The sequence below is a fragment of the Rattus norvegicus genome, chromosome 3 (assembly GCF_036323735.1).
Source record: "Rattus norvegicus strain BN/NHsdMcwi chromosome 3, GRCr8, whole genome shotgun sequence".
NCBI lineage: Eukaryota > Metazoa > Chordata > Mammalia > Rodentia > Muridae > Rattus > Rattus norvegicus.
In genome coordinates, this window is record NC_086021.1 from 125727473 (window position 1) to 125745775 (window position 18303).

An 18303-nucleotide genomic window follows, 5' to 3' on the forward strand; every position below is an offset into this window, starting at 1 on the left:
ACAGTCTTACTTTTGAAGGACTGTCCTATAAATAAAGAAAATGCATTTGGCTGCATGTTCAAATATAATAAAGCTAAACAGTGGCATGTTCCTATGGGAGTAGACATAGTCATGAGGAAGACTACACCTAGGCTGTCAACCCTGACCTTCCCAAACCAAGTGCAACTACAGATGGCATAGTAAAGTTGTGGTGAAATTTACTTTCCCACTAAATATGAGAAAGAAAACTACGTTTGTACAGAGAGAGACAGACGGAGAGACAGACAGAACTTTCTTCTTCCAACCAGTCAAATAGGATGACGAAAATGTCACTTTAGGAATTAATGTTTTCTTTCTGAGTCTGGATCTTGTAGTTCACGTTGGCCTTGAACTCACTATAGAAAGCACTCTATAGTGCTCAAATGTATATGATACCTTGCCCGGTGGAAGCTAATTTAGCTATGACAGAGGACTGACAGAAGCAGCCACAGAGCTCAGTGTGGGAGGGCAGGAGGAAAGACCATTGTCCTTGCCCCACATTCCATACTGGCACTTGGAACACAGCCTGCACCCGACTGGCATGCCATTCTCTATGTCACACCTCAGACCTCACTGACTCTTACCACCTCATTGAAAAGGAACCCCAAGTCAGAGAAAGCCACACTGAGTGGGCACCCACATTTTCCACTGTTTGTCTTTGCGTGACACTAGTGCCCCTGAGGATGCACAGCAGATCCTTCCTGATCCTTGGGGGAATCCCAAGCATTGAGCTAGCAATCTCCCAACAGGAAGGACAACAACAGTGACTGTGGAAGGGTGGAAAAGGTAGCCTCAGCTGAGAAAGCAGCCGGCCCAGCAGGAATCGAAGGTGCTAGACAGTTTCCTGTGATTCACCTGGAGAGCCGTTCACTTATCAAGAAAGTGACTCGGGCATATTCCCGAAGGACACTTCATCCTACCACACTCACTCACTCAGCCTTGTTCATTGCTGCTCTATTCATAACAGAAGGAAAATGTGGTACGTTTGCACAATAGTTACTCGGATATTAAACAAAATTATGAAATTTGCAGCTAAGGGGGTGGCGCTTGAAAAAATCATTCTGAATAAGGTGTCTCAGATCCAGAAAGACAAATATGGAAAGTATTCATTTAGAAGTGGATATTGGGTGTTAAGTCAATGATAAGCAATCTACAATTCATAGAACCACAGGGGTTAAATCATAGATTGAGGGACAAGATGTGGGGGCAGGGGGTGATGCACCTCACTAGGAAAGGGAAAAAGAACAGAATGGATGGGTGCGGCTTGGCTGGACTGGGAGAATCAAGTGGGGAGGGGGGCGGGAGAAGAGAATGAGAGGGAATGGGAGAGAGACAGCTAAAATGAAGGGCCACTTGAGGGGCAATGTGCAAAACTAATGCAATAGAAGCTTCCTAGAATGTATACACCTATGAAGGTGACAATGTAATTGCCAAATAATGGGTGAGACAGACTGCCATCTCTCATCAAATAAAGTTTCCAGTATTGGCCTTGAGTTACATCTAATTGAGTTGTTGGCCAAAGGGGTCCCATGAGAACCCCAAACAATCCAAGCTGTGGCCAAGACATATCAGGTTGGCTCTCCGCAACCCAATACAAGGCCCCATTGCTGAAGGCAACACCTGCACAACTCACTGAGCGTGGAGAGGACAAGCTGCTGCCTACAGAGCTCCTTCACCCCCTTGTCCTGGCATCTTTGGTAAGAAGTACTCTGCATCCTGCCAAATGAGAAACATAAATGCCTTGCTGGTGAGGGGCACAAGGCTCGTGGGTGTGACCAACCAGTCTCTGGTTTGACTTAAGGCCACTCCATGGGATGGAACTCGCACTGACACTGCTTGGGTGACCAAGAACCTGAGACTGGATGCCCAGGGACCTTGGGAAAAACTGAACACTGATGTTCTTTTCATTTAAAAAAAGGAGCAATACAATGACCTTTAATGACATTCTGCTATGCACAGATCAGCACCTTGCTCAGGCCTCCCGCAGCAATGAGAACAAATACAGAGACGCACAGGCAGGCATTACACAGAGAATGAGAGACCTTGGAACACTCGGGCCTGAACTGATGTCTCCATCAAATCCCTCCCTCGAGGGCTCCGGAACCCTGTGGAAGAAGAGGCAGAAACAGTCTAAGATCCAGAGAGGATGGAGGACACCAAGAAAACAAGGCCCTCTGAGGCCACATGATCAAAGCTCATCTGAACTCACACAGACTGAGGCTCCAAGCATGCATCTGTATCAGGTCCTTCGTACACACACTATGGCTTCCAGTTTAGTGTTTTATGGGATTTCTAAGTACATGAGTAAGTGTGTCTCTGATTCTTGTTCCTTCTCTTGGGCTCTTTTCCTTCCTTGTTGATATTTATGTTTATTTTGTCCAATTCTGGTGTGTTAGATTTTGCTATATCTTATTTTATTTTATCATATTTTATTTTATTTTCCCTTAGAAACCCACCCTTCCTCTAATAAGAGGCAGAAAGGAAGTGGCTCTGGATAGGAGAGGAGGTAGGAGGAGGGGAGAGGAGGAAGGGGAAACCATAAAATCTATTTTCAAAGAGAAGAAAAAATTAATCAGACAACTGAGGTTTTCCTCTGCTCAATAAAAAGAAAAGGCCCGCTCTTGTTATGACATACCAGAGAAATCAATAAAGGATTCTTTATTCCATTAAGGAGAGACTGTGGGGATGGCTCAGCAGCCACACGTGCACAAGGACCTGTGTTAAATCCCCAGCACACATCAAAACCCAGGTGCGGCAGTGTATGCTAGAAATCCCCGTGCCCGAGGCAGAGGTGAGATGATCCTTAGGGCCTGCTGGCCAGACAGTCTACACAACGACCAACTTCAAGACCAATGAGAGACGCTGTCTCAAAAAGTAAGGCAGAGAGTGATCGAGGAAGACACATACTATTGGCTCTAACCTCCACAGGTGCTAAATATGCCCATGGGCATGTGAATACACACACACACACACACACACACACACACACACACGAGAGAGAGAGAGAGAGAGAGAGAGAGAGAGAGAGAGAGAGAGAGAGAGAGAGAGAGAGAATATATTTCAGGAAACAATGTTATACTCCAAGAATAAATACATAAAACTGGATTGCTACTGCTTCCACTAGCATTTGCACCTGAGTGTACAGATTCTCTGGGCTGGAAGAGTATACAGCAAAATTCCCCTCCCCAACCTTGCATGCTCTCTGTCTGTCCAGATAGGAGTAACGGGGCAGAAGCAGATGGAGCACGCTGCTGTTAGAAGGACTAATACCAGTGGCCAGCATCTAGAGAGCCACTGCCAAATAGATCTTACAACTAGAGTTCATGGTGTGGTCTTTGCTAGAAGCCAAGGCAATAGGTTTGATCTTACCAACATGCTCAGACATTAATGATTTGCCCACGGTCAGAAATAAGAAACAGAGGCACTAGAACTCAGAGCCAGGTCATAGAACTCTAGAGCCTGGGATGTAACCATAGCACCGCATTTCCTCTTTTAAAGGGACTCCCTTACAGTGCCACCACTGATGCTGAGAGCAAGGGCTAAAATATGTCCTGGGGAATCATTGGGACTTGGGTGGCATGGATCTGTACCTAACTAGATGTAAGGAAGCCATGAGAGCAAACGGCATAGTGGAGGTCCTCAAGGGACAGGATGGGAGAGCTTCTGCCGTCTGGGTGGAATCCAGAACAGCTCTGACAGTGACTGCTGGAGCCTGCTGGGCGACGGAGCCATCTTGGGAACAGAGGGTAGACCTGTGGTGCTCATGAAGAACCTGCAGGCATAGTGGCTTCAGACTGGAAGCAAAATGGAGCGAGCTGCTTAAGGCGGCTCTGTAGGTTCCCGTTTGCTTCCAATGAGCTGTTCTGCTGTAAAACATACATGCTTACTGCTCAGAGGCCATTGGCACTGTCCCTACACCACCCAAAAACCTGGCAACCTGGCTTTACAGCTGCAATGTAGGCACTGAGTGTTCCCCTCCGGGTCACAAGCAGGAAAGACACTGACAGGACAGCCTAGCTCCTGATTCAATACCATGTGACCTTCTTGACTGGTGTCTCCTAAGCTGCTATACAACAGAGGCTGCTGCAACAGGAGGAGAAGCAGCAAGTAGACAGAAGATTTTGTCTGCTCTGTCTGAATGATGCATGCATCTCTCTCTATGTCTCTCTCTGTCTCTTCTGTTTTTGAACAAGGCCATCACTATAAGTGTGTACCATACCTGGCTTCAACTTTCCTTTTTGTTTTTTGTTTTTTTGAGACAGGCTTTCATTGTGTATCCCTGGCTGGCCTGGAACTTCCTACCACTTAGACTAGACTAGCTTTGAACTCAGATCTGCCTGCGTCTGCCTCCCAAGCGCCAGAATTAAAGGCATGCACCACCACACCTGACGACTGTATATTCTTACTAGATGCCTGTAACTGTGTTAACATCTACTCCCCTGACCAGTCGGTCAGATCAAACCTTGTTATTGAGGCCAGTGTTGGCAGCAACAAGAATTCCAGTCACCATGTATTTGGCATCACGAAGCCACTGCCATGCAGAGAGGGTCGCTGTGCTGAGGGGATGCGGCCTTGCTAGATCATTCTCTGACTCCGAAGAGGGTCCTTGATGGGTAGAGCAGTAAACACCTGCCCTCTTAGTACTCAGAAGGCTGGGCCAAGAGGATCAACTGAGCCTCCAAGTTTGAAACTAGCCTGGGCAACAGAATGAGACTCTATCATAGAGAGAGTGACTTGATATTAAACCAGTGAACTGTAAGATAATAGCAAAGAAAAATTTAAATAACTCAACAAGCTTTTATTGAATAATTAGACCCTAATAGTAGACAAGTAATTATTAAACATATGGCAGTAGATATCCTGTAACCTGGGATACAGAGAGAAAGGGAGATACACCACCTGGAAGGGGAGTGGGGTACCCGAAGACATCACTAGGCAGAGTTTTAGATGGAGTTTCCAGCTCACCTGAGGGGCAGGATTGGCGAGCTCCACCACCGTGCAGGAAGGTCACATACAGCACAAGTTCATTAACAGCAAGGAGCTTAGCACCGCCAGAGGGCAAGGTGACTCTGGGGAAAATAAAATTAGTCAAGGTGCTAATAGCTGATGCTCTGAGAAGTAGGAGAAGCAAAAAGGTCCACAGATTGAAATCATAACATGCTTTCCCAATTAGAAGTTGCTCTGCCCATTTAACATCTAAATTGGACAGTGGGTCCCAATTTAGGAAATTTTAGAATGTGCAAGAATAAGAAGCCAAAACAAGCAGTGGCAATGACTACAGCATCACAAGCAGAAGGGCAGTGTGTACGCAGATGTCTGTAATCCCACCAGGAGGGACTTGGCAAGGAGGAGACAGAGACAGGGAGGGCAATGGGAGGGGGGGTAAGTATGATCAAAACATATAACAATCATATGTGGAATTGTCATAACAAAATCTATTACTACATATAATATGTGCTCATAAAACTTTTAATGAAAACAAGAATAGATATGTTGGATTTTGCCAAAATTAAAATCCAAAGAACATCATGAAAAAAGTGGAAGGTAGCCCATAAAATAGAAAATATCTGCAGGTTTGAGGAGGCATTTGCATCTAGAATATAAAAAATTCTTACAACATGGTAACAAAAAGATCGCATCACTTTTCAATAATGGGCAAAGGATCTGACTGACAGGTCTCCAAGATGTGCAAAATGGCCAACAGGCATGAGAAAAGCCGTTCAACACCATTAGCTGGAAAGTGCCAATCAAAGCCACCATATCACTTCACATCCCTTAGACAGGCTGCTCAGAAAGACAGATACTAAAAGTGTGCAGAGCTCCGGTGCTGACCCTGCCAGCCCTGGTGGAGGGGGGTGGGATGCTAAAGGAGACATTATGGCAGTCCCTGGAAGACTGCATGACCAGTATATGCTCCCCGCTCTTGCAGTAACTGCCGCCAACTCAATGGTATCAAACAACACACAATCTTCACCTCACTCTTCTCTGGGTCAATGGTCCAAGCAGAATCTGTGTGTGAAGAAGGGAAGCTCTGCTTTTGGGACTTTGGGAGAAAACGGTCTTCCTTGCTTCTTCCAGCTTCTGGAGGCTACATGAATTTTCCACACTGACGTTCGGACTCGCTTTCTGATCTCTCTCTCTCTCTGGGGACTCTGACTGCAGAGGGTAACTCACCCAGACGGTACAGAATCATCCATTTTAAAGTCATCCGATTAGCAACCTTCATTCCATCTGCAATCTGAATTCTAGGTCTGATTACCCTGTGACATTACAAAGTCACAGTTCAGGGGATGGGGACGTAGAAGTCTTCAGGGCAGTCTGCCTCATCCAGCAACTCCTTGGAATACGCTCACTATAAATGAAAAGATACACTCATGCAAAACTCATACAAGAAAGTTCATAGCTGCACTGTTCACAGTAACCAAACAAGAAACAACCCAGATTCATCTACTGAAGAATAAAGAAAATGTAATGTATACAGATGGTGGAATATGACGTAGCTATAAAATGGGATGACATAATGACTTGCTCTGCAACATGAACGAACCTCAGCAGCCAATAAGAAAGGACCATATATGGTTCAGTTCCATTTGCACAAGCCCAGAGTCAGCAATTCCTGAACTGTATGTAATAGATCAGTAGTTGCCTAGGACAGGGAAGAAAGGAAATGGGAGGAATGGAGATAGTAATGAACAGGGCTTTCTTTCTGAAGCAATAAACGTGATGCTGGCTTTTTCTAGAATGTGGCCATTAAAGTGTGGAATTGTACACTCTAAAGGGGTGATTACCTGATAAGGTTTTTTAATGAGTCCTTTGGTCTATTTCTGAAGGCATGAGACACACATAACGAAGGAAGCATCAATGTTTATTCAATTACGTCTCTCTTAGAGATTGTTTTTAAGTGACTAGCAAGAAGTGTGATGTCCTGACTAAGCCGGAATACAAAAACAGCTGGCACGGCCATGTGTCTGGCCTCTCAGACACCAGTCAATTTCATGCTCCAGAGGAATAGACATTGTCCCCTCCTGGGATGTGCCTTCTGCTCCCCAGGAAGCCATGAACCCAGCAACAATTAAACATAGCGAGTGCTTCGGTGTGAAGATGTATGCTCCCTTATCACTCTCTCAAATCCCTCTCGCCCACCCCCACAAAGGGAAGTTCTTCCCTCCCTTTCCCCCTCCCCCTGCTTCCCTCTGTGTGTGAAAACCATGGGCACTCTCCCTGGAGGTAGGGCCAGGGTATTCTCTCTGCATCTTTCACAGTTTAACAAACAGCTTATTCATTTTGCTAAAAGCAAGCTTGCTGTAAGTCACCCACAACCACTCCCAAGCATGAATAGAGCCTCGAGCTTAGCATTACCCATTTCCTTATTTTAAACGTCTCACTAAAAATACTTTTATAAAATTATTTTTTAATTCTAAATCCACTGATCAACAGCTATAAAATTAAAACATGAGGCTAGGGAGTGGCTCCGTGATAGGATCCTTTCCTAGCATGGATAAGGGCCAGGCCTCAAACTCCAGCATCAACAGACAGACAGACAGACAGACAGACACACACACACACACACACACACACACACACACACACACACACACACAGAGGAAGGGAGGATAGGAAGAGAGGAAAAATAAACAAACCAACAAACCTATATTCCACAAGGAACAAAGATTTATTGTGAAGAATCTAATTTTCTATTTTCAAATATCAGACAAGAGAAGATGCAGTTGCATGTGTGTGGGGGGGGCGGTGGGTGCACATAAGTGTGCAGGTAGGCATGTCCATGGATATACCTTCAGAGACCAGAGAACAGCACGAGGTCTTTCTGTATCACTCACCTTGAGACAGGAACCGAAGCTCAGCATATCTGGCTAACCAGAGGGCTTCAGGGATCCACCTCTCTTGGGCCACCAATACTGGGAATGCAGGTACACCAAGGGCTGCGCCTAGATTTCTATGTGGGTGCTGGGGATTCAAACTCAGGTCCTTGTGTTTGCAATGCAACTGCTCTTACCTACTGAGCCATCTCCCCAGCTCCAAAGGCACCCTTTTCTATTAATTTCTAAAGTATGATTATATCATCTCTCCCTGCTCTCTTCCCATGAATTCCTTCCATGCATTCTACTTGCTGTCTCTCAAATTCATGGCCATTTTCCTTTCATTGTTGTTGCATACACACAGGATCTCCAGAAGAGCCCAACTCAGTCCCTGATACACATAGACCTGATGATTTCTCAGGTAGTTGCTATAGTAACAGGAAACTGACTCACACAGCCACTCCCAGAATCCCATTTGGCAAGTTATCTCATATCTGGAGTTTGAACAGTCAATTGAGGGATCAATATCAGTGTCTGCTGATGTAAAAGATGATTACATAAGCACAATTCCTAAAAAGGAAAGCTAAACTCTCAGCTAAAGTGCCATCTGGATTCATAAGGCAGAAATATTACTCAAGAATAAAAATGACGTTTAAATTGTGGGGTTGGCTGCAGCTGTGACAGCTAAGACGGGGTAGAAGCTGATCTCAACAACAGCAACGATAATTCTTTAAAAATCTCCTGGGAACCCAGCACAGCTTCAGAACACAGGACAGCAAGTGCGGGCTCAGCCCATGTGACTTTGGCTCATGTCATTAAATTTTTCCTTCATTCACAGGAGAGGCTATGGAGCTGGGACGTTAGGCTGCCATGAAGCCACTAGTCTGTCACATATCACTAAAGTCCACTCTCTGTCCACTACTCTCTGTAGCGGAAGTGTTGGGAGGATTGTTACTGCTGTTTTAAATCTCACTGGATCTCTGTCCCTCTGAAGAACCCAGACTAACACGACTGTCACCGCCAGTCTTTGGAGTTACCATTAGAATCCTAGACAGGCGTGTGGCATGACGCCATCCATACAGCAGCACTAGAGAAGAGAGGAGAGGCTCAGTGGGAAGAGATTCATATAGGAAGGAAGGAGTAATGAGAGGGCACATCTGGATGGATCTGGATTCATCTCCTAGTTGTAGCACTGTGCTACCGTTATAGTAGATATTACCATCTGAGGAAACAGAAGTACACCAGATGTATTCTTACAAACTATGTGTCCGTATACACTTACCTCAACATAAAATGTTTTATTTAAGAAATGAATGGAAAAAAGGGTGATGAATGAAAGCGTCATTAGAACAGCTCTCAACCTGTGGGTTGCCACCCCTCTGGGCATCAAACGACCCTTTCACGGGTGTCACATATCAGATATCCCGCATATCAGATATGTTACTATTCATAAAAGCAGCAAAATGACAGTTATGAAGTAGCAATGAAAATAATTTGGTTGGGGGTCATCACAACACGAGGAACTGTTTTAAAGCATTGCAGGGTTAGGAAGGTTGAGAACTACTAACATGAAATCCATTCAAGCAAGAGAAGACTTGCATTTGAACTAACATGGTGGGAACAGAAACAGAGAGAAGAGGGGAGACTTGGTACAGACAGTTGAGGCAGAATCCAGAGTGTCTATTGACAGTTTAGTGACTTTGAGGCCTCTAAATTAAACAACTAGACAAACAGTGGAGTCAATTACTCAAGCACAGACAGTTCTGTTCTGGAGAAACTTGAGATGTGAGACCATTGTTAGATTAATTTATCCTCCTTCGAACCATCTAAAGTTGTCCCTGCATGTGAAGAGCTCCCAAAACTCAACACAGGCCAGCGGGTTTTGAGTCAAGTCAGTAAAGAAAACATAAGTTTAAAAAGACCCAAAACTGATAAATAAGAAACCTTTATTCCATCACTTTCTTATGTATGAAACCAAAGATCCTACTCTGAGTTTGTAAGCAAATTCTCTATTTAAAATCCATTTTCCACTCAACCTGTCATTCTTGCTTTTGTATTTTCTTCCTGATAAAACAAGAATGCCCTGTCCGGTTAAAGATGATTGAAGCTGTCCACCGAAAGGCAGATGAAGTAAGGGGGACCAAGAGATAGTCCCTCTGAAACAAAAGGGCCTGGACCTCAAATAAACACATTCCAGTCTCAGGCCAATTCTTAAGTCAACGACTGCTTTTCACCAATTGACATCATTTCTTGTTTTCCTTATAAACGCTGTGTCAGTGGGCTGCAGCCTCTGGTTATCACAGCAACTGCCATTTCACACATCAACGTGCTTTCTCTCAGAACACAGACTTGGAGTGGCACTCTTTTAAGGTGTGTATTTTAGCACCTGATGGACCTGGTGTCATTTCTAGTCAACTCCTTTGTCTCAGAGATGTCCTGTTTTTAAAATGTCATAATACCGAAGGCTAAGACAAAAAGACACTCCCAGCTCTGTCCTTTAATTAAACCTGGGATTGCTCCCTTGGCTGCTCTCTGCCCTGAAGACTCTCCTTTTGATAGTGTGGCCCAGGAGGAATCATCAGGCCATGAATTGTGATCCAGCCCATCAGACAGATCAGCAAAGAAATGACAGGCACAATCCTGTTCTGCTGCTATCACTCTTCTGACTTAGTGTTTTCTACTGGCAAAGAAAAAGGAGGAGGGAGGGAGGATGGGAGGGAGTATGAGAGGGAGGGAAGGAGGTAGGGGAGAAAGGGAACCTGAAAAGAAATTGTTTGTGTGGATTAAAGTTTCCTGTAAGAATCTACCTACAAGGCCTATGGACGGATTAGCATTTGACTGACTGATTAGAACTTCAGTGACTGCACAGAGAAAGGACCATTGCCAGTTCAGAGCCCAATTACAAATTACCTTGGGCTCCTTGATCCCCCTAGAATGACTGCTTATTGCCCTTCCCTGAAAATGGCCTAACTTTCTTATGACTGCTAATTAGGTAAGCCCCTGCAAAATGTATAAACAGAACTTCTCTCTCTCTCTCTCTCATCAATCCAGAAGCAAATGCTGTCAGACAATATCTGAGGCCTTCTACAGGGAGGTCCTCACTGCTTTAAGGGACCAGGTACACCATCACTGTATCTGAAAAGAATCTTGATTTAAAACCTTCTTTGCGGGGCTGGGGATTTAGCTCAGTGGTAGAGCGCTTACCTAGGAAGCGCAAGGCCCTGGGTTCGGTCCCCAGCTCCGAAAAAAAGAACCAAAAAAATAAAATAAAATAAAAATAAAACCTTCTTTGCCCAGTTACCATAAAAAAAATTCACAAAGATTATTAGCACATCAGAACATGGAGTTTGAAGTGACCTAAACCATGATCATATGTATTTGACTCCAGAATAAATTATTTTTCATCCCATTAAAGTGGATATTTTTAGCATGATCACTCAACTACTATAGTATGAGAAATCAGACTTGCTACTTGTTTGAAATTTTTCTAAAGGGCCCTAGAGTGTATATAAACACATTTATTGTTAGCATCTGTATCAGCTATTTTTTTTGTCATTATGATAAAATACCATTGTCAGAAGTAACTTGTGGAAGCAAGACTTTATTTGGGCTTATGGTTTTCTCTGGAGTAGAGTCCATTGTGGCAGAATGGCAGGCAGCATGCCACAGGAATGACAGGTAGAACAGGAATCTGAGAGATCACATCTTCAAACAAGCAGAAAGCAGAGAGAGCAAACTGGGAGTAGGGCAAGACAATGAAATCTCAGAGCCCTCTCCCAAAACCACATCTTCTCCAGCAAGATGGCACTTCCTAGATCAATCAGACAGCACCACCAACTGCAGACCAAGTGTTCCACTAACCTGAGTCCTGGAAAACTTTTCACTTATACCTCCCTCCTACCAGAAGCAAACACAGAAATCTACCAAGAGACCCCTTTCCCTTTCCCCCAAGTCATTCTCAATGCCACATTCCACAGGGACCCCTTCTCTGTCTGGAACATACTTGTTAGCAGCCACTGTTGCAAACAGTCAAAAGGGTCCTGAAGTCATCACAATAAGGGAGGCTTTGCAAAACGACCTTAAAACTAGTCAAAATAACTCACTTGCAGAGCAAACTAGTCCACACCCACCACCTCGAGCAGTTAGAACATGACGCTAACCCGAAGTCGCAGGGGTCTCCAGTGATCCTGTTAGCTTCTGCCCGTAATCCACTCTAACCAGTCATAATACGGGAGCTGCTGGAGAAGCAAGGAGTTAGGGAATCAGGAGTGAGTAGAAATTTCTAGCTGGGAAACTTGGAACTTGAGATGCTGACTTTTTAGCAAGAAATTCTCAAAACTGCCAACCACTGCCTGCTACTGCCTGCAGGCTTAAAGCAGAGCAGCTCAGGGCTTGACTCTTTGTTAAGTAACGCCAGTCCCCAGACAGCTTCACCACAAAACTAAAAGATGAAATTAAGACGCAATTAAACACGGTCCCATTGCTAAGGCCCCAAATGGCAGAGGAGGTAACCCCACAGCACTAAAATGAGAGTAGACCAGGTAACCCCACTCAGTAAAATGAGAGTAGCCGATAACTCTCCCTACAGTGCACACGATGGCTCCAAGACTTCTAGGCTGAAAATACTGAAGCGATGCTTTCCACAGCTGATGCTGCTGCATAAGGGTGCAGCACTGAAGACCACACAGTTCTAGCATGCAATGTCCTTTCTTGTCACAGTTCCCACCAGGATACCTGAGTATGAGCAGTGAATGAGCAGGGGCCCAAAAGAGCCCAGCACTGCTTTTGTACCTGAGGCTCAATTCCCTCTGAACAGAACTCAGCTTTCACACCTCAGTAGAAGATGAGAGACACAAAGCCCCAGGTGCTGTCTTGTCTTTGCACCCTGCTACCCCGACCCTGAGGTGTGCTTTATCCTTTCTCGTGCCATTAAAAGTTCCCTTTCCCTCTCCACTTGTCTGACTTGCTTCTAAGTGTAGGAAGGTCTTCTAGGGGTGGCCTCTCTAACCCAAGGTGACCTCTCTCAAAGACCAAGTATTTTACCTGTTTGGAGGTGAGTTCATTACACTGCGTCAGGTTCCTTTAATGGTAAGATCTTTAAAATGAATATGTCAAGTATCATGAACACTGGAAAGACAACAGGCGACACCTGTGGAAGTTGGGGCCTTGGTTTATCACTATATCCACCACGTTTCAAACAATACCCAACAAATAGCACTCAAAAGCACCTGCTCCTCTGAGTCCATTAACAGGGCAGAACATGGGTTCCCAACACACAAAAATATACACATTTTTTTTAGCAAACAAAATATTTCCTAAAAATTCTGCTTAATTACTATACATCAAATAGCACCAAGCTATATAGTGTGCCCCATTCACAAACATATGTACTCTATGCCAAATAAAAACTGAAAAAGATGACATTTTCAAGAAGTCAAGGAAGAGTCGGGCCTCTTTTTCCATATGGCTAAGAACGTAAGATGAAATAGGCTGCTAAAGAAAACAGTGCAGAAGTTTCTAGAACAACTAAAAATAGAGGCCCTGTGGGATATGGCTATCCCACTTCTGAGGATGCAATGAAAGAACCGAGGAAGAATCTGGAAAAGACATCACTACACCAACTGCAGCATTGCGCACAACCGCCATGGAAAGACGTCAGTCATGGTCCCATCTAGGATCTGCTTAGAACTCAGCAGTGGATCCCAGATAAGCAGGAGGTAGCAGGAGCTAGTTAATGTCTTCCCTGACTAGCAGCTGCTGCCGCCTTGCCTGGTACCTTTTAGTTTATCTTAAGGCTGCAAAGTTACAAGCTGTTACTTGAGGAGCTTTTTCTCTATGTACTATCTGCTGAAAACAGGAGAAACAAGGAAGCTGATTCCAGATCCTGGGGAAGAACTTAAGATACTGGGGAGTTAAACATCTAGCTTGTATCAAATGTCAGGTGAGGGCAAATGTTCCCAATGTTGTTCTTTGTCTCCAGTCCTACCCACTCTGTCAGCCTTGATATTAGAGATATTGAGAAAACACCTTAGTTTATGATCATTTTTCAGACATTGAATGTAGTTGGCTACAGGTTTGGGGATTTAGCTCAGTAGTAGAGCTCTCGTCTACTATCATGGTCAAGGCCCTGGGTTTGATCCCCAACATGGCACAAAAACAGACCTGAGAGCTCAGGACACACAGGCCTCAGCTACAGACAAGAGAAGCTGGCTTAGGCTAGCTTGCTAATATAAGTCAGGGTCATTAATGTGGCCAATTGCATTTTTCTGCGTTCTACTGTTACAACTTTCCCAATGCTGATGCCAGGCCTGAAAAATGAAACAGGAGCTCCAGATAATTGTCCCTGGGCTGGGCACCTTGGAGAAGCCAGCATCAATCACCATTTGGAAAACAAGTATCCAGTAGAATAGTTGAAGGAATTCACTCCTCTAACCCTGAAAGGGAGACACTCTACTGGAGATGTTAAGACAGACCTGACTGTGGCCAGTCTGTTCACCATGGCCCCAAGGTTTGAAATGTCCAAAAGAGTCCAATGTCTCTATAAACAGTTTGCCAGCCGTGACATAATGCAGGCTGTACTATCAGGAACCAGCACGCAGATAGTGGCTGAAATCATTTAGTTTGAAACTATGCACTAGTGTTAATGCAGCCAGGAAAAAAAATAGGAAGCTTTGCAAAAGAAATGCCCATTCGATATTCTGCACCCTTTATGATTGAGCTAGATGAAAACCTAGTACCAGCAATATCGGGGGTCTGGGCCAGCACTGCCAGGATTTCAATTCAGAAGTCTTTCGCTTGAAACATCTTATTCATTATACAAACGAAACAGAATTTGTGCAGCAGCCATAGCAAGACCATACTCTGGAGCTTGAGAACTAAGGCTGGAACCACCAGGAAAAACCCTGTGCCTTTAACAGATGTACTTAAGCATCACACTGGGCCACCCTGTCTGTCTTCTAGGTTACTGTTAGGTTTGTTTTGTTTTCTGAACTGGAGTGGGAATTTATTCTCTGGTTCTATTCATGGCACTAGATTGTGTCTGTCTTTTTTGGGAAACCCATACTGCTCCTAGCTCCCTGGGTAACCCCTGGACCTTAGGGACAGAGCAGCTGGCCTCCTCATCTAAACACACATGGGAGGGGATGCAGAGAGAGGTGGAGGTAGGCAATACCTTGAACTAAACTTACATTTTTCACTGCCACCATCTAGAACGAAAGTTCAAAGTGACAGAAATCAACCAAAATGTCAAGTTCTACCACGATGTCATTTTGTAAAATAAATATGAAAAGCTTTTCCTGTGTGCACACAAGGTAAGGACCCTGAAATACAACACTTTTAATAGGGAGCTAAGTCTCGAATTTTCCCTGTAAGTAAACACAGGCTCACCCGGAATGACTTGACCTGCCTGTGAACCGAAAGGGATAAACACAGTTCAAAGGTTGACATAGCATGGATTCCCAAGAAGCCTTTCCAGCAACCACTACCCACTGCCGTAACATGACGTCCCAATTCAAAGTAATCCCACAAATACCCATGCTGCCCCCGCTGTACAGGTAGATGCTGTTAAGAGAAAACAATATCTGGCCATATTTATTCAGTACAAACTGAAGCGCTGGAATCATTTTATAATCAAAGACCAAAGAAATAACAATTTTCCATACTTCCAGAGGTGTCAGATTTCCTGGAGCTGGAATTACAAACATTCGTGAGCTGCCTAATGTGGGTGATGGGAATCCACCCCTGTCCCCTGCACAAGCAGCCAGTGCTCTCAAGTCCTGAGCCATCTCTGCAGCCTGCACGTCTGACACATCGGCTCCCCAAAGGCTATCTCCTACAGACAAGCTCAACCCCCAAAATGTATTTCTTAACCAATTGAAGATGGTATAATTATTTCTTTAAATTTTCAAAGATCTTTGAATTTCCTGCCTTGGCCCAAGGTAAGTCAGCAGCTGGGCGGGTGGGGGGGGGCATGTCTATAATCCTAGCACTCAGAAGACAGAAGCAGAGGGATCCCTGCAAACTGGAGGCCAGGCTGCTGGTCTTCATATATATATGTATATGTATATGTATACGTATACGTATATATTTGTATATGTATGCGTATATGCATATATATGTATATGTATATATGTATATGTATATATATGTATATGTATATAATACATCATAATCTCATGTGTGTGTGTGTGTACTGAATCTGCTAACAAAGCCAACAAGCTGTTTTATCCTGCAATTTGATGTGCTCGTTTAATTTAACTTGCATATAAAAAGATGAACGGAGGATAATTATGAAAATCTTGAAATAAGAGGAACACCATGGGAGATGGGGCTAAGGGCTGAATCTTCTTTACCAGAGCAGGGGCTCTGAACAGATAAACAGGAAGCCAAAAAAGTAGGCCAGGAACAACGGAAGACTGAGGACAGTAAAAATGTTACCTCCACTAACTATGAGGCAAAAGGGGGTTTCTCAAAATTAAATTTTAAATTTAGCATATAAAGTAATGGGTTTCATTATGGCCTCTCCATCCATGTGCGTCATTATACTTTGTTCTAAGTCGTCCCCCTTCCCCACTGCCCTGGCCCTGCTTGATGGTCCCTCTCTCTTCCCAAATAGTGGCCTCCTTCTTCTGTTTTCATGTCCCCTGTGTTCCATTTCTGCCTCTTCCCTGCTCTGACCTTGGCTCCTCTCCTTAAGATGTCTTGTTCCACGGTGGCCCACACCTTTAGTGCCAGCACCTGGGAGGCAGAGACACGTAGACTTCTGTATGTTCAAGGCCAGCCCGGGCTACAGAGTGAAACCCAGTCTCAATTAACAACTCTTTTCCCTCTCTCCTGTGGCCCCTTGGAAAAGGGATTCAATTGCTGTTGTTGTTTAAATTCTTTTATTTATATTATTGTGTGGGTGCAGAGCTGTAAACATGAATCCTGTGCATGTCATAACAAGCTTTGGGAGCCAGAGGACACCGGGAGGGAGGTTCTCTCCTATTGTGGGATCTGAGGGTTGAGCTCACGTTACCAGATTTGCATGATAACAACTTCTATCCACTGAGCCATCCAGCCCAACCCAGAAGTTCTTAATAACAAGGCCTGGCACATTCAGAAAAGATTATCTTACTTCCATGTTCACACAGAGTTCTGAGACTGGAGTTAGCTCTCCATAGGCAGTAAGGACAAGGCCCCACAACAGACTGTAAACTAGTCACACAGCCTGAGGCCAGAACAGTGGAGTGACTGGAACAAGAGCTCACAGAACAAGGAAAACAAGTTGGGAGAGAGTGGACAAAGGTGACCACAAGGTGTGGCCACTTCCGTTTCCAGAGGGTAACACATGACAGCCTCTGCAACTGTAGGAAGAAAGCACGCAAAGGCCTAAGTGACCACTGATTGTCCAGTACCCTGTTCCCTAAACAGACCAGAGGTTTAAGAGTTTTGAGAGAGAGAGAGAAAAAGAGAGCAAGAGACAGAGACAGAGAGAGACAGAGACAGAGACATAGAGAGAAACAAAAAGACAGAGACACAAAGAAAGAGACAAAAACAGAGAGAGCCAGTATTTAAAAGAAAAGATACTAGGTTCTTCATAATAAGGAGTAGGAAGTACTTTTCTAATTATAACCAAATATCTAGACGGAATTAAAGATGAATATTGAAATCTGGACCTGTGGTATAGCTCAGTGGTAGAATAGAAGCTTAGAATTCATGAAGACCTAGATTCACTCAGGAGTGGAAAGAGGTGGTGGTCAGGAAAGGTATGGTAAGGAGGAAACGTATTAAAGACCTTCTGGGTAAAAAAAAAAAAAGCTATTAGGTAAAGTCAAAATACAATTCACACTCTGAGAGGCAAACACCTGCGATTTAATCACAAATGACTAATCTTCCTAATACATAAAAAGCTCTCAACAATTGGGAAAGAAAAAAGCCAAACACTTACTAACAAAAGTGCACCCAAAAAACAGCAGGGAGGCAGGTCAAAGGAATTGAAAGGTAGGTGGCCTGAAGAAAGATAAGGAGAGATATCAGATTTCAGAGTAAGAAATTAAAACTGAATCCAGACGTCATCTTTCTCCCATCGTGCCTACAACACGGCATATTGGTAAGGCTATGGAGAAGCTGTGACTTTGTTCATGGCTGATGAGAATCTCAGTACTTTCTTTATACACCGAGGAAGGAGTGTCTGAGGGATTCATGACAGTACTGGAGCAACGGCAACCGAAACAGCCCACGTATTTATCCTCTGACCTGCAGGTCCTATTCTGATGAGTCCATGCAGTAGGCGCCCTTACAAATAGGAAACCACAGAAGGAAGCTCCTTGTAGCAGCATGATGTATAAAAGACTTCAAACAGTGAATGCACACCAACAGAGGACCGGCTGAACAAACTGTCCAACCAAGCACCATAAACCATGAAACCAGACGAGAGACGTTTCAGGAAGGCGAAGACACCAAGCGCAGAACAGACTTGCATGTGTTA

The 18303-nt window shown here is 44.3% G+C and overlaps 1 protein-coding gene across 8 annotated transcripts in view; it reads right to left on the reverse strand.

Moving 5' to 3' along the window:
* The window catches only part of Gpr176 (G protein-coupled receptor 176), a 100423-nt gene that overhangs the window by 36723 nt on the left and 45397 nt on the right, over positions 1-18303 (reverse strand). For 3 of the 8 annotated variants that reach the window (XM_063283011.1, XM_063283013.1, XM_063283012.1), the window contains one exon: positions 1986-2123. The exons of 3 other annotated variants lie outside the window; for them this stretch is intronic. Coding sequence is in view for 2 of the 5 variants with exons in the window: in XM_017591434.3 (XP_017446923.1) it covers positions 4984-5087; positions 6193-6215 (127 nt within the window). In the remaining 3 variants the exon portion in view is untranslated. Of the gene's footprint in view, positions 1-1985; positions 2124-4983; positions 5088-6192; positions 6371-18303 lie in introns of those variants that run through there. 2 more of the 8 variants (XM_017591434.3, XM_063283010.1) reach the window with 2 other exon arrangements.